Source organism: Balaenoptera borealis, assembly GCF_965194805.1.
Source record: "Balaenoptera borealis genome assembly, chromosome: 9".
In the NCBI taxonomy this organism is placed as follows: Eukaryota; Metazoa; Chordata; class Mammalia; order Artiodactyla; family Balaenopteridae; genus Balaenoptera; species Balaenoptera borealis.
The window spans coordinates 9,508,883-9,522,944 of NC_138873.1; the positions used below are offsets into that span (position 1 = coordinate 9,508,883).

Consider the following 14,062-nt stretch of genomic DNA (forward strand, 5'->3'; position numbering starts at 1 on the left):
CCGCTGATGAATGAGTGGATAAAGAAGATGTTCTGAGTTCTGTACTAAGCTATTTGAAGTTGCACAAAGCTTACTTACCTATGCTACCCCTTCATGATACTTCAGTTATAAAGCCAAATGCTAAAATGCCCACTTGCCGGGACTGCTAGGATCACAGACCGGGCCTTTGTAGAGATTCTCTTGATAAACCCAAGTATATCACAATATTCTAGAGTACTACCGTTGATAAAATACCCACAGTAATGAAGTAGTACACAGATTTTGAAAGAGAGAGAAAAATTAACAAGAATCAAAATCTGAGGACACCCCAAACCAATCTTTTATTTAGCTTAAAAAAACTTTTATGATGGGAATTATATAGTTTCCTTTTTATTAATATAAACATATAAAATTGATATTGACCATTTTGATTTTAATTGGGAGACCCTTTGTCAGGCTCGGGGACAGAACAACTTACTTCATCTGGACAGGAAAGGACCTCTGAGGACCTGCCCACACAGCACACAGGGTCTCACTGATGAGGGAAAGTACCATTCCTGACACTGACTTGAATGCCAAACACCACGATGATTATGCTTGATACCTGACCTAAGTATATCCATAAAGGAGTATTTATCATACTTTAGGTTCTCTCAAAATAATCTTTTTACGGAATACAAGAAACTAAAAAACTATCCATGTATCTAAACGTGTTAGGACCTCACTATTGATAAACACTCCAAGCCGTTCCAGCTGGGTTCAGAGACCAGCTCCTGACTGGGGGGCACTGAAGGGTCAGGCTCACGCAGGTGGCGGTGCGCCTGGGTTCTGATTCACCTGGGATGTCGTCTTTGAACTTCTATGATCAAGTTACCTTGTGAGCGCCAATAATGTCAGGGAAGCAGCCAAGGAAACCTTTATATTCATGATTACATTCCATCAGGAAATGGAGATCTTTCTTTGGCTGTAACAAGACACAGACTGGTTATTATTGGCGGAGGAATTCAGACAATCAGGGAAGAGAAAACTGTTATATCTGAGGACTGTATCAGCCAAATCCACCAGGCACTACATTAAGTTACTGAGTGTCAAGCATTCAGCCTAGTTTTCCTATAAGAAAATAATCCCCAAGAACTATATTCTCATCAAAGGTTGTGAAGAAAATGATAAAACAGAAAATTTTTAGGTTGGTTGGTAAAATTAGCTATTTTGAGGTGGCCCAAAATACAACACTGTGAGAAAAAAAACCTGGTTAATACTGTACGTTTACATACAAGCAAATAAGACCTTATATAGTTTAATGTCTAAATTTTAGCAGAGAATAAAAAAAAATTATTAAACATGTGGTAACCATTGAAAGTGGCAACTTTAAATTTTTCTATTTTTCTAGATTATAATTTTTAATAGTTATGGTATACACAATTCTAAAAATGTATCTTTTTTTTTTTTTTTACAAGTATCAGGAGAGTAGTTAATGACCACATGAATGTACGTGCATACAAACATGTATTTCAAGTCATCATCTGAAAAAAAGGTTTTTAAGAAACAACTTAGATGGTTATTCCCCTTAAGGAAATTTATTATCTGTTATCTATGAACATAATTGGAATCAGGCTACTAAAGGCTCCAGTAAAAGCCACGTGGCTCTAACAAAAACCTGCTCCATGCCGGGAACCGCACCAGGGGCTTTCTCTCTTTATTAGCTGTTGGATCCTGAGATCCTTTGCAGGTAGGTGCTACCATCACCATTTACCAGACCAGGAAACCAAGGCTCAGATAGGCTGAGCAAGAGTCCAAACAGGGACTTGAGCAAAGCTTTCCCCGTACGTTTTAATCCCCTCATGGCTGAGAATGGACTCAAACCATCGACACTGGAAGGTAGTTAGGTTTCCTGATGATGAATTTATCCACCACTTGAGCTTAGCCTAAGAAATACTATTACCCAATGTAATTAACAAAGATACACAGGGATAGAAGAGAATAGCCATTTAGAAACTTTGTCTTCAAACAGGTTCTAAATTAAATATGTGGATGAGGTAGCATAAAGTCTTAACTGGAACTGTGTGGTTATGTTAATACCTGTTCTGCCACAAGACTGGCAATTTCTTCGTAAGTCTTTCCTGCTTCTGTTATTGCGTCATTGAGATCTGTTTCACCTGAAAATCATTACAGTTATATGAGTGGTTATAACTTATATCTCCTTTTCATTTATATTATTTTAAAAATTTATTATGGAAAACTTCAAACTTTTAAAATCTACAGAATAGTATAACGAGCCCCCATTTACCCATCACCCGACGTCCCAATTAACCGCTCATGGCCAATCTTTTAGTCTCCTCCCTACCTCTCCCTTTCACTGGTCATTTAACACTTCATCCATACATTTTACCTAAAAGATAAGGACTCTTTAAAAAATAAGGACAATACCAACCTCACACCTAAGAAAAGAAAATTGCTCCTGGTATAAACTGTCCAGCCAGTGTGTAGCTGCTTGGTATCTCCAATCAAGTTGGCTGCTTGAATCAAGATGCAAAGACAGCCCACATGGCATAGAGCTGATGTGTTTCCTACATAAGTTCTTTCTCCTCCATCCTTTTTTCTTGCAAATTTCTTTTTGGGAGGTGTATAAACCAGGTCATGTACCTTGGTACCACAGTCTGGGTTTTGCTGACTGAGTCTCGGTGGTGATAACACAATCCTCTGCTCCCTGTATTGTCTAGCTCTTTTATTTTAGTACAGGTTTGCAAATTGGTGCTATTCTACTTCTATCACTCCTTCTTTATTAGCTGAAATACTTCTATAAAGAGAAACTTCCCTTTATCAACTTTTTGGTTACCTTGAGGTATAGGAATAGGAAGAGCAGGTTAAATGCTTTTTTCTCTCTACAGTTTTCAGAATAATAAGTTGATTCTCTCCTATCCTCCAAATGTAACTGAGATTAACATTTTAAAAAAGTATCGTTGCAAAGTCTGAATTTAAACATATTTGATATGCTACATTCCACAGCAGTTACTATTTTCACTAATGCTCAAATTTTCTCTTCATTGGACAGTGGAAGGCTCTTCAAATTGACATCTGAGTTCTTCTGCTAGGAACTCTCGTTTATTTCAGGGGAACATAATGTTTAGAAACCGCCATGCGGGTGGTGCTAGGGGTGCTTCTTGTTACTGGATTGGATAATTGTTTCTAAGCCTTTCCAGTGAACAGAGCCAAGCGTGTATCTGTTAATCCCAAAGTCCTAATTTATCCCCTCACCTCTCCCCTTTGGTAACCGTAAGTTTGATTTCTATGTGTGTGAGTCCGTTTCCGTTTTGTGAATAAGTTCGTTTGTATTGCTTTTTTAGATTCCACATATAAGTGATATCATATGATATTTGTCTTTGTCTGTCTGACTTACTTAGTACGATAATCTCTAGGGCCATCCATGTTGCTGCAAATGGCATTATTTCATTCTTTTTTATGGCTGAGTAATATTCCATTGTATATATGTACCACATCTTCTTTATCCATTCATCTCACTGTATATATGTACCACATCTTCTTTATCCATTCATCTCATTGTATACATGTACCACATCTTCTTTATCCATTCATCTGTCGATGGACACTTAGGGTGCTTCCATGACCTGGCTATTGTGAACAGTGCTGCTATAAACACTGCTGCTATGAACACTGGGGCGCGTGTATCTTTTTGAACTAGAATTTTCGGCTTTTCTGCATATATGCCCAGGAGTGGGATTGCTGGATCATATGGTAACTCTATTTCTAGTTTTTTAAGGAACCTCCATACTGTTCTCCATAGTGGCTGCACCAATGTACATTCCCACCAACAGTGCAAGAGGGTTCCCTTTTCTCCACACCCTCTCCAGCATTTATTATTTGTAGACTTTTTGATGATGGCCATTCTGACTGGTGTGAGGTGATACCTCATTGTAGTTTTGATATGCATTTCTCTAATTAGTGATGTTGAACATCTTTTCATGTGCCTGTGGGCCACAAGATGCTTATCTTTCCAGGCCTGGGGTTCCTCATCTCGAAAATGAGGGGCCAGACTAACGAATCCTCTAAACTCCCGCCCAGACTAAAAGTTCTGATTATAAGACACAATTCAGCCAGGCCAACAAGAAATATTCATATATGGGAGCCCCAGATCTTACATTTTGGTTAGAGACTAATTTCTTCTTCCTAAAAATACTCAGACACTGACCTCCAAAGACATGCCTTCCCTGGGTATCAGGATAAACACTACGGTGAAAATACTAAGTCTATCATTTCTGTAAGTGATAGGATGCCCTCAAATTGAATAGGTGCCACTCACCTGGCAAATACTTTTACTTCCTATCTGCTCCATAGGCCAAATTAAGAAAACATAAGCCAAAATATAAAAGAAAACAGCTAACTTCTTCTTATAAGTGTTGTCAATGGAAATGCACAATGAACTCAAAATACCACAAGTAAGATATACGATATGGGATAAGTTGAAAGCAATTATGAGTTATGGAGAGACATAAAGCAACATGAACTTGTTACTCAGTAAAAATTTTTCCTCCAAATGACCTTGATAAGATCTGGCTTTTGACAGTCAGACTTGACTTTAGAGTTTGGCAGAGAGACGAAGCAAGGGCAGAGTGTCACATACCATAGCGGCCTGTTTTACTAAAACACAAGAGCTATCTGAGCCCAAGAAAGGCAAAGAAGCTAGCAAGAAAAAACAAATTATAACAACCCACCACTTTTCTCAAAAGTAGTAAGGTGAGTCTGCAAAAGTCCTCAGTGGAGCAGATTAAACTTCACTGACGAGGGTGCTTAACTGCAGTTATTGTTTGTTTACAAGAGCCTGAGGAGGCCGGTCTGTGTGGATAAGACACTCAAGGCCCAAAGAATAAATAAATAAAGATGTACCTTGATAACCACTAGAGCTGAAGACTGTTGCTAAGCTCTGCAAGGCCTTGCCTATCTTCTGATATTCCTTGGGTAATGCTGAAAGAGGAAAAGGAATAAATCATTAACTAGTCCTCTGAGCAAAATGAAATGGATCCAATTATTTTCTAAAAGTACTATTACAATAAAAGAAATTTGAAACGATTCAAAATAGTCTATATTCTTAATAAAATATTGATGTAAAATGATTTTTTAAAAATTAATGATTGTTTCTTCAATTAATGTTTTTAGTTTTAAATTAATCAATTGTTCAACTAATGGCAGACACTATTACTATGAACACCACCACCACCCACATTCTCATTCACTGAATGAACTCAAAGCGCACCAGGAGCTCACTTAGAAGATGACGTCTAGGTTAGAGGCCTTCCACGTACACCACTCCAACCTGATCGTCACAACAACCCCCTCTACCAACGCAGGTGCCCCATCTTCATTTCATGGGTTAGGAAAATAAGGGTCACATGGCTAAATGGTGCATCTGGCACTTGTGACTCCTAATCCATTGCTTTTCCCACTCTGCTATGTACGTATGAATGATTATTTGCAAAACAAAAACAAAACTGAAAGCAATGGGGTGTGCAGAAAAATGGCAGTGGCACCTCACAGGATCAGGGAGGAGGGATTTTAGTTTTCTCATCTGTATAATAATAAGATTAACTAAATCATCTCTAAGGCTCCTTCTAGCGCTAAAATTCTAGGCTTCTGGGATCACTTTGGAGAACTTTCGAGAGAAGAGTCTCGTATCTTAGGCTACCTTTTTTGCATCTGTACATAGTCCCCTGAAACACATCTGCTGCCTTTCAAAAGAAACCATTACTTTCATTTGAAGATAGTGTTATATTAATAAAGAAAAATGCTTCAAATGTTTCTTTAAAAAAATCTAGGCCAGAGAAACTTGACATATGGTCTATAAGCTGTAATAATCAGGAAACACGAATTCAAACTATATTAGCTTAATTTTAATAAATTGTTCACCCTTTTGTAACTAAGTTTTTGCCTCTATACCAGGGGTTAAAAATACTTGTCATGTGCTTCACCATGTGGAGTGTGTGCTAGATCTCTCACTTCACAGATTAGGAATTTTAAAAAATTCTTCTGTGAGAAAAAAGAAATTATGCCTGAATCAAATTCTAAACAAAATACTTCAACCCCCTTTCCCCACAAAAGAGAGCAGCCTAGAGTTACTACTATTTCATAAACTTGGCCCATGGATTTTACAGGACATGGAGCTGACCAGATGTTAGACATACGGGATTTGATTCTTTAAAAGAAGCCATAATCCCAGATTTTTTGTGATCTCCTTAAAAAATCTTATTGTAATATTTGCACTCACTTAAACTTTTCTTAAAAAAAGGGAAATAGCTGAGTTTACAGTTAAAATTAATTATTTAAAAAATTAAATTACTTCATTTACATATTCGAGAAGTGCCACTCCCCTTTTTGTCCATGAGTTATTCCCTGTGACCAAAGGCTTGAAACGGATTTTGTTTTCTGATGTTGCATTTGTATACATTATGTTTTCAGGCTCAGTTCTATTTTTAGTATTTCTCTGCCTTGGGAAAGGAGCAACTGTTATTACTCCTGGTGTCTGCCCCTCAAGCAGGAACAGCTGGTACACGACAAATGGTTCTGTTGATATAAAATGTCATGTGAATGGTGGAGGGCCATTCAGTGTAAGGCCTGGCTTTATCCTCCAAAGGGCCAGATAGGAAATATTTTAGGCTTTGTCAGGTGGCAGGTTTCTGTTGAAAGTACTCAACTCAGCCACCCTCAACCTGACAGTAGCCAAGGCCTGATCCCCACAGCTGGACACTGGACTGTGTGTGCTTCTCTCCCGGCCCATCTGACGCCAGAGTGGCGTGGGTTTGGGGAATACAGGCAAACAGTTCAGCAGAATGACGATCTGCAAACAAAGGGAAGGGAGGGAGGACAGCAAGTTCCTGAGGATGTAGAACAGCAGGCAGAACGCAAGGGTGACAGCACCACTTTCTTCTCAGCAGTGTGCGAGTCTGACCCATGGACGCACTTTCTGCTATCACCTACCACTGGTTTTGCCTAAAAATTAGAGCTTTAGTCAAATATACAACTTACTAATATTCATCCATCTTACCAAACGGATGAATATTAAAAAATAAAATCATGAGATTAAAAATAACCACAGGCACTTTCCAAACATGCAGAAAAGATTAATCTTCCACAGATGACAAACCCCAAATAACTGGAAATATTTAAGTGAACACGGTGTTTCTCACAGAAGTTCTTGAACTGGCTTTGTTTGAGCCAATTTTCTGTCGTTTAACGAGGGTTGAGAAGTGAGGTTCCTCCAAGAGCTGTGGGTAGGACATTACTTTGGTTCACTAAGCGCACTTCCGTTTGAGGTGGTTCGGTTCCCCAGGGCGACAAAGGCCACAGCGGAGGCTGCACCGCCGCCTACAAAAGCCAGCAGCGGCCAAGGATGGCACTTACGGCCTGTGCACCGCTTCCAGTGCTCCTGCCCCACGGTCAGCAGCTCCTTCACACCATCATCCATGGCTTTGGTGAATTTACCGACAGCATCACACTTCTGTTCTCTGTGGGGCAAAAACATGAGGAGGTGGGCCCTTGACTTCACTATCAAACATCCAAACAGTATGAGGTGTAAGGAGAAAAGTCCGTGTGGCCAAGGGAGTTCACACCAAACGTGACCACAGGTACTTGTTTCTTGCTTTATAACAACTGCGCTTTAACTAAATTAGTCTTCAAAACAGGCTGGATTCGGGTTTTTAAAGAACTACTTCAAAATCTGCCATTTATATTTTAACTCTGCTTCCTTCCCCTCTCAATTCCTTGCGAATTTTAACTAAAATTATTCTAAAGTAAATAAAATCTTCATTTCTTGAATATCTTTCTTAGTGAAATTCAATCACTGCAGGTACCACTGAATCTATAAAAACGTAGTACAGGTTGCTAATGGTAGTTGTTCATTCATTCCAACAAGTACTTTAATGAATCAGAGAAAATACCCTAGACGCATAGCATCTAAGCGATACTGAACATACCAGCTACTTAAGGATGTAAAAAGTTTTCACCAACTTGAAAAAATCATCACAATATACTTTTAAATGAAAAAAGCAGATTATAAAAAGAGAATGCATAGTGTGAGGTCACTTTCGTTTAAACAAACAATTTTTCCTTCAGATACAAATGAACAGAGGAAGGTTTGGAAGACCACAGACTTAGGTCAACATATTCACATTGATTTTTCTCTCTGGGTAGTTATAAGACTATCTATATATTTGGTAACACATAAGCAATGATTTTACGTTAAGAAAAAAGCTTCTTAAAATTAAAAAAAAAAAGCCTAAGATTTCTTATTAGTCTTTATGCAGCAAAGGAACTACTCCAGATTTTCAACCAAGCCTACGTTAAAAAGAAGATGACAAGATTAAAAACAGGATATGAAAAAAAACAGGAAAATCAGGTCTGGGATTGCCCCCTTCAAGGCGATGTTCACAGAGATTTCTGTCTCATGGACCATTCTGTGGGCACCGCCCTGTCTCATCATCCTTTATTGGAAACAACTACTAACCACAATGTCAACTGTGAAATCACTGACTTCAAGGTGAAAAGGAAGCAGACTTTAACTGATGTTATGGTTAGAGAGACAGTGTTTCATGTACAAACGATGCTCTCCCGTCATCTGACTACAAGCGCCACTCATTTTACACACTCCAGTCTGATGACTGGCTGAGACCTGTAAGCAACGGAGGCGGACTCAGTTTGGGGAGAAGGGAAGTTTGGCAGCATCTCTTACATTTCTACTAAGTCCAGGTCAGGTGCCTCTGGTTCCATGGTGGAAAATATCATAACTCCCACCAGCTCATCTTTCTCAGCCTTCCTTTTCCCAGTTTTCCATTCCTGTAAATAGGAACATTATAATGTTAAAGTGGAGAGCAGAGCCAAACTGGTCTTTCAAACTTCCCTCCTAGAATCGGCTCACTGTCATCTTTATCCTTCTAACTTTCAGGAAGCAGCACCCACACCACCTCCCTCTGCAAACGCGCCAGGCACCTATACATCTCCAACGTCATCTCATACGTAAACAGTGTCACTGCACAGAACGGTCCTTATGAACCCAAGTCCTTCCAGAGTGAGGTGACCCAGCACCTTTCCTTTCCCAAGCCCCACCCATATAAACACACCCACGAATGTGACAAAGTGCCTCAAGTTTTTAGGTTGTTTTCTTAAAAAGATTAAAGCTTTTCTAAAATATAAGACAGGAACCAATATTATAAACTATTAAAAAATTATTGCAAGTTATACACACACACACACACACACACACACACGAAAGTACCCAAAGCAGAAATACGCAGTGCAACGAATTCTCACAAAGTGAATTCCTGTGTAACTGCCACCAAAGCCAAGAAAGAGAAAAGAGCTAGCATTTCCGAAGCCCCTGTCATGTCCCTTCCCAATCACTGCCCCTTCCGTCCCCTACAAGGGTAACCATGATCCACTCCTTTATGGTTATCATTTCCTCGCTTTATAGAGTGTCACCATCTGAGTCCCTACACCATGGTTTTGCTAGTTTTATTAACGAGCTAAGACCCTACCCTAAGCATTCTTTTGTGTCTGGCCTCTTTTGCTCAGCCTATGCTGAGAAGCTACATTCACACTGTTGTTACACTGTAGTTCATTCATTTCACTGCTGTACAATATTCCATCGAATGACTGTTCCCCAATTTATTTACCCCATTCTACTACTGGTAGCCACCCCCAGTCCTGGCCAAGTTACGGATTAAGCTGCTGTGTACATGTCTCCTGGCACATATGTGCATGCGTTTCTGTAGGCATTTACCCAAGAGTGGAAAGTTGTTCAAGTTTAAATAGATAATGCCAAACTGTTTTCCAAACTGGTCTCATCAGCTTTCACACCCACCAGCAGTGTGCGTGAGTCCCAGAAACTCCTCATCTCACCAAGAAGACAATTGGTATAGTCAGTCTTTCTAATTTTAGCCTTCTGGCAAGTGTATTCACTGTGGTTTTAATTTGCATTTCTTATTACTCATGAGATTAGGTACTTTTCTATACATTTATTGGTGATTCAGATTCTTTTGTGAGGTATGTTACCAAATCCCCTATTTTTCTACTGTTTTACCTTCCTTATCAGTTTGTATGGGTTTGCCCATCTTCTAAAATCCAGCCCTTTGTTCGTTATACATGTTCATATCTTTGACTTGTTTTTCTTTTTTAATGACTTATTGTGATAAACAGAAGTTCCTAATTTTAATGTAGTCTAATTTGTCAATCTCTTCTTGTACGGTTAGTCAGTTTTGTGCCTTATTTCAGAAATCCTTCCCCACGCTAGGGGTATGAAGATTTTCTCCTACGTTACCTTCTAGACGCTCTATTGTGTTGTCTTTCACATTTAGACTTGTGAACCATCTGGAATTAATTTTTTTTTAACTTAATACAATGGAAACTTTCCAGAAAAAAAGTAGAAAGAAAAGAACTTTAATAAACCCCTATAGATTCAGCTTCAAAAATTATCAACTTTTTACCAATCTTGTTTTATCTAGTCTCCCCCATCCTACTTTTTTTTCTTGTTTATTTTAATGGAAATCTCAGATATAATATCATTTCGCCTGTAAATACTTCATTATATATCTTTAACAGATAAGGCCATGTTTTAAAAACATAACCACAATACCAATATCAAACCTAACAAAATCAACAGATTCTTGTGAGGTAGTGACCGCATTTCATTCTTCCCAGTGATGCCATCCAATTGACTGAGCACCACTGACTGAACAGGCTGAGCAAAAGAGGCCAGACACGAAAGAATGCTTAGGGTAGGGTTCTTAGCTAGTTCACAAAACTAGCAAAGCCATGGTGTAGGGACTCAGATGGTGACACTCTACAAAGTGAGGAAATGATAACCATAAAGGAGTGGATCATGGTTACCCTTGTAGGGGACGGAAGGGGCAGTGATTGGGAAGGGACATGACAGGGGTTTCGGAAATACTAGCTCTTTTCTCTTCCCCCACTGTACTCAGCACCATCTTTGTCATAAATCAAGTGTCCATTCTATTCGGTTCTATTGGTCTGCTTTTAAAATTATTTTAGCTTTATAATGAGTCTTAATATCCAAAAAAGTCCTCTTCCCACTTCATCCATTTTTAAGAGTATCTTGGCTATTCTTGGAGCTTTAATTTTCTACATATGACATCTTTTCAGTTCTTCAATCCATGAAACACAGTATTGGAACACTTATTTAGGTCTTCTTTTATTTCTCTCAACAGTGTTCCATAGTTTTTTATGTAGATCTACATTTTCCTGTAGATTCTTTGGGATTTTCTATGTCCAACCATCTATGTGAGCTACTGTTGCCCAGAGAATCACAATTTTTAATAACTTTCTAGTTTTATACTGTCATTTAGCAGATGAGGAAATTGTGGCCCAAAGAAATTAAATGCTTTGGTCAAGGTCACAGAGGTAGTTAGAAGCAAACCCAAGACTAAAACTGAGTGCCCTGGCCCCAAGTTCTTTCTTTCTTCTATCAAAAACACCAAAAAAGGTCTAGAGTTATTATTTTTAAGAATAACATTCTGCATAAAACACAACCTTTAGAAGTGCTTCCTAAATAGAATCCTTGACAAATCAATCGAACAAGCCCTTGTTAAAGTGCTACAGGTAAGCAGTAAGGCACCGACTTGGACAGGGTTCCCCGTCGTTCTTGTAACTCTATTAGCTTTTCACATGTGTCATTCACCACGAAATGCAAAAAGACTACAAATGTTTAAGTGGAATGATGTCTAACCTATAAATTACACCAGGCATGACCAAACAAATGATCACATACAGTGGAAGACTAAGGTGACACACGGCTATTTCCAAAGCAGATAACAACAGTGAGGTGACAAGCAGCCAATTTCTTGTTGATTTGCAAAAAAGAACAGATAACTGCTGGCAGAATGACTGCCCGTGGGGCAGGGGCAGACCTGGATTGGAAAAACAACGTGGCTCTGAGAAAGCCAGTTCAATTCCAAATCTACCTTTCCCTTCATCACACTATTTACACCGTAAGGTCAAAATGTGATCAAAAGAAATCATTCACACTATTTCCCTGACTTCACGCTGATAATATCCTACACAGTTTGGGGTCTATCCTATTTTTAAAAGCATCTAGGAGAATGTCCCTTATTCTATCATATCCTTCAGCCCTGCCTTCACTGGGCCAATCCACTCCCGGGTTATGGGAAACCATTTTGGCAAGCGCTTCTCTCACGTGCTGTGACTGATTTCCTGTTATTTAGAAACAACCAACTAACCAACACAACTTAACTCCTTTTAGACAAAAAATTGGTGTGAATGGTATAATTCTCAATATCCTCTAAGATTATCATAACAAAATGTCCTACCTTTTCATCTCGGAAATTTAGAAATTGCTGGAAAACCTCACTTTCTGAGATTACTGGGTGACGACACATCCTGGTCATCCACGCCTGAAGTCTCTCCATGCGCATCTTGATAAACTCTTCTTCAAAGCGACCTGCAAGAGACATGCCGAGAGTGATGTGCAACTCTGTCAAAGATGAATCACTGTTACCCCAACTGAAAGACTGTTTATGTAGCTACTGGCTACTTGTAGAGAGTTATTCAGTAAAAGATAAATCATGGTAGTTTTTCACTAACCTAAAAACACACAACATAGTGGATGCTCAAAGACCCACAGGAAAGGTACTCAACAAATTTGAAAGAAAATTTTATCTCAATATGAAAACTTTTCTCTTTCTTATAAACTAACAAGCCAGTGCCTATGTGGCCATATGAAGCCTTATAGGCAAGAAAGGGGTGATAAAAATGGAAATTAATATGCAATTCTTGCAAAGTACGTGAAATTTCTATATTTATAAAAATGTGTCTAAATGCAACATAATCTCAGATATACAAATTTAAATTTAGTATTTCTGAAAAGTAACTCAGAACTGTAGTTTTTTTTTCCTGTTTTGTTTTTTAAACTACTTAAATGAAAAACAGAAAAAGCAATTTTTCCATGAATGCAATAATGAAAGTGATCCCAGAACTTAATGACCATCGTAAAAACAGAGCTTAATGGGTGATATTTCTGTTCTAAAAGTGGAAAATCGGCTTAACAAACCTGACATACCAAACATCAAGTGAACAATGAGAATTTTTATAAGCCTAACAAACAAAATCACTATCAGTTAAAAGGCTTCTGTAGGTGGAAATTCTGGCTACAGCTGAGTGCAGAGGAGGGGCAAGACAGGTTCCACCCACTTTCATGAGTTTCATCAAATACTGGACCTACTCAAGGGTAGAGAGAAAAGGCAACTTTCAAAAAGGAGTATATTCACTACCAAATGTAAAATAGATAGCTAGTGGAAAGCAGCCACACAGCACAGGGAGATCAGCTCTGTGCTTTGTGACCACCTAGAGGGGTGGGATAGCGAGGGTGGGAGGGAGACGCAAGAGGGAGGAGATATGGGGATATATGTATATGTATAGCTGATTCACTTTGTTATACAGCAGAAACTAACACACCGTTGTAAAGCAATTATACTCCCATAAAGATGTTGAAGAAAAAAAAAAAAAGGAGTATATTATTAAATGAGGCGTTTACTACACTCCTTCCTAAGAGCACCAGGTGGGGAACACATTTTCTAAACTAGATCTAGGAAGTGGAATGTGGTGGAATCAATCTGTCCTCCTCCCCTTAAGGGCTGTCCAGTGGTTAATGAATTAAAAAAACGACTAAATGAAAACAAATCCCACACACACTCCCCTGCCCAAAAAAAAAGGAAAAAAAACAAACCTAGATATCCCAGATTACTCGACAGAGTGGAACCCGGGAACAGCTTCAACAACCCAAATTAGTCTGTTACAGAGTCATCACAAGCATGCCTTGCTTTTAAACAAAAAAATAATAATAATAATTTTTTTGAAACAACAAAACAAAAACTAATTTAGCTAATTGCTAAACCTAGTCCCCAGAAGCAACTATAAAGCTGGACAAAATCCACAAAAATAAGGGCTCTGGAAATCAACCAAAGGCAAACAGCCATGTGAGAAGTGTTTATGCTCCCAAACTGCTGAACTTCAGGCCAGAACAGTGGAAATCTGTGGCGTTCTGGCC

General features: G+C 38.7%; 1 protein-coding gene across 1 annotated transcript in view; it reads right to left on the reverse strand.

Annotated features, from left to right (window-relative positions):
- SNX9 (sorting nexin 9) overlaps positions 1-14,062 on the reverse strand; it is a 91,853-nt gene that overhangs the window by 6,394 nt on the left and 71,397 nt on the right. Inside the window, 6 exon segments of the mRNA XM_082404543.1 lie at positions 854-943; positions 2,059-2,135; positions 4,882-4,959; positions 7,390-7,493; positions 8,717-8,820; positions 12,327-12,457. Of these exon segments, the coding sequence (XP_082260669.1) occupies positions 854-943; positions 2,059-2,135; positions 4,882-4,959; positions 7,390-7,493; positions 8,717-8,820; positions 12,327-12,457 (584 nt within the window).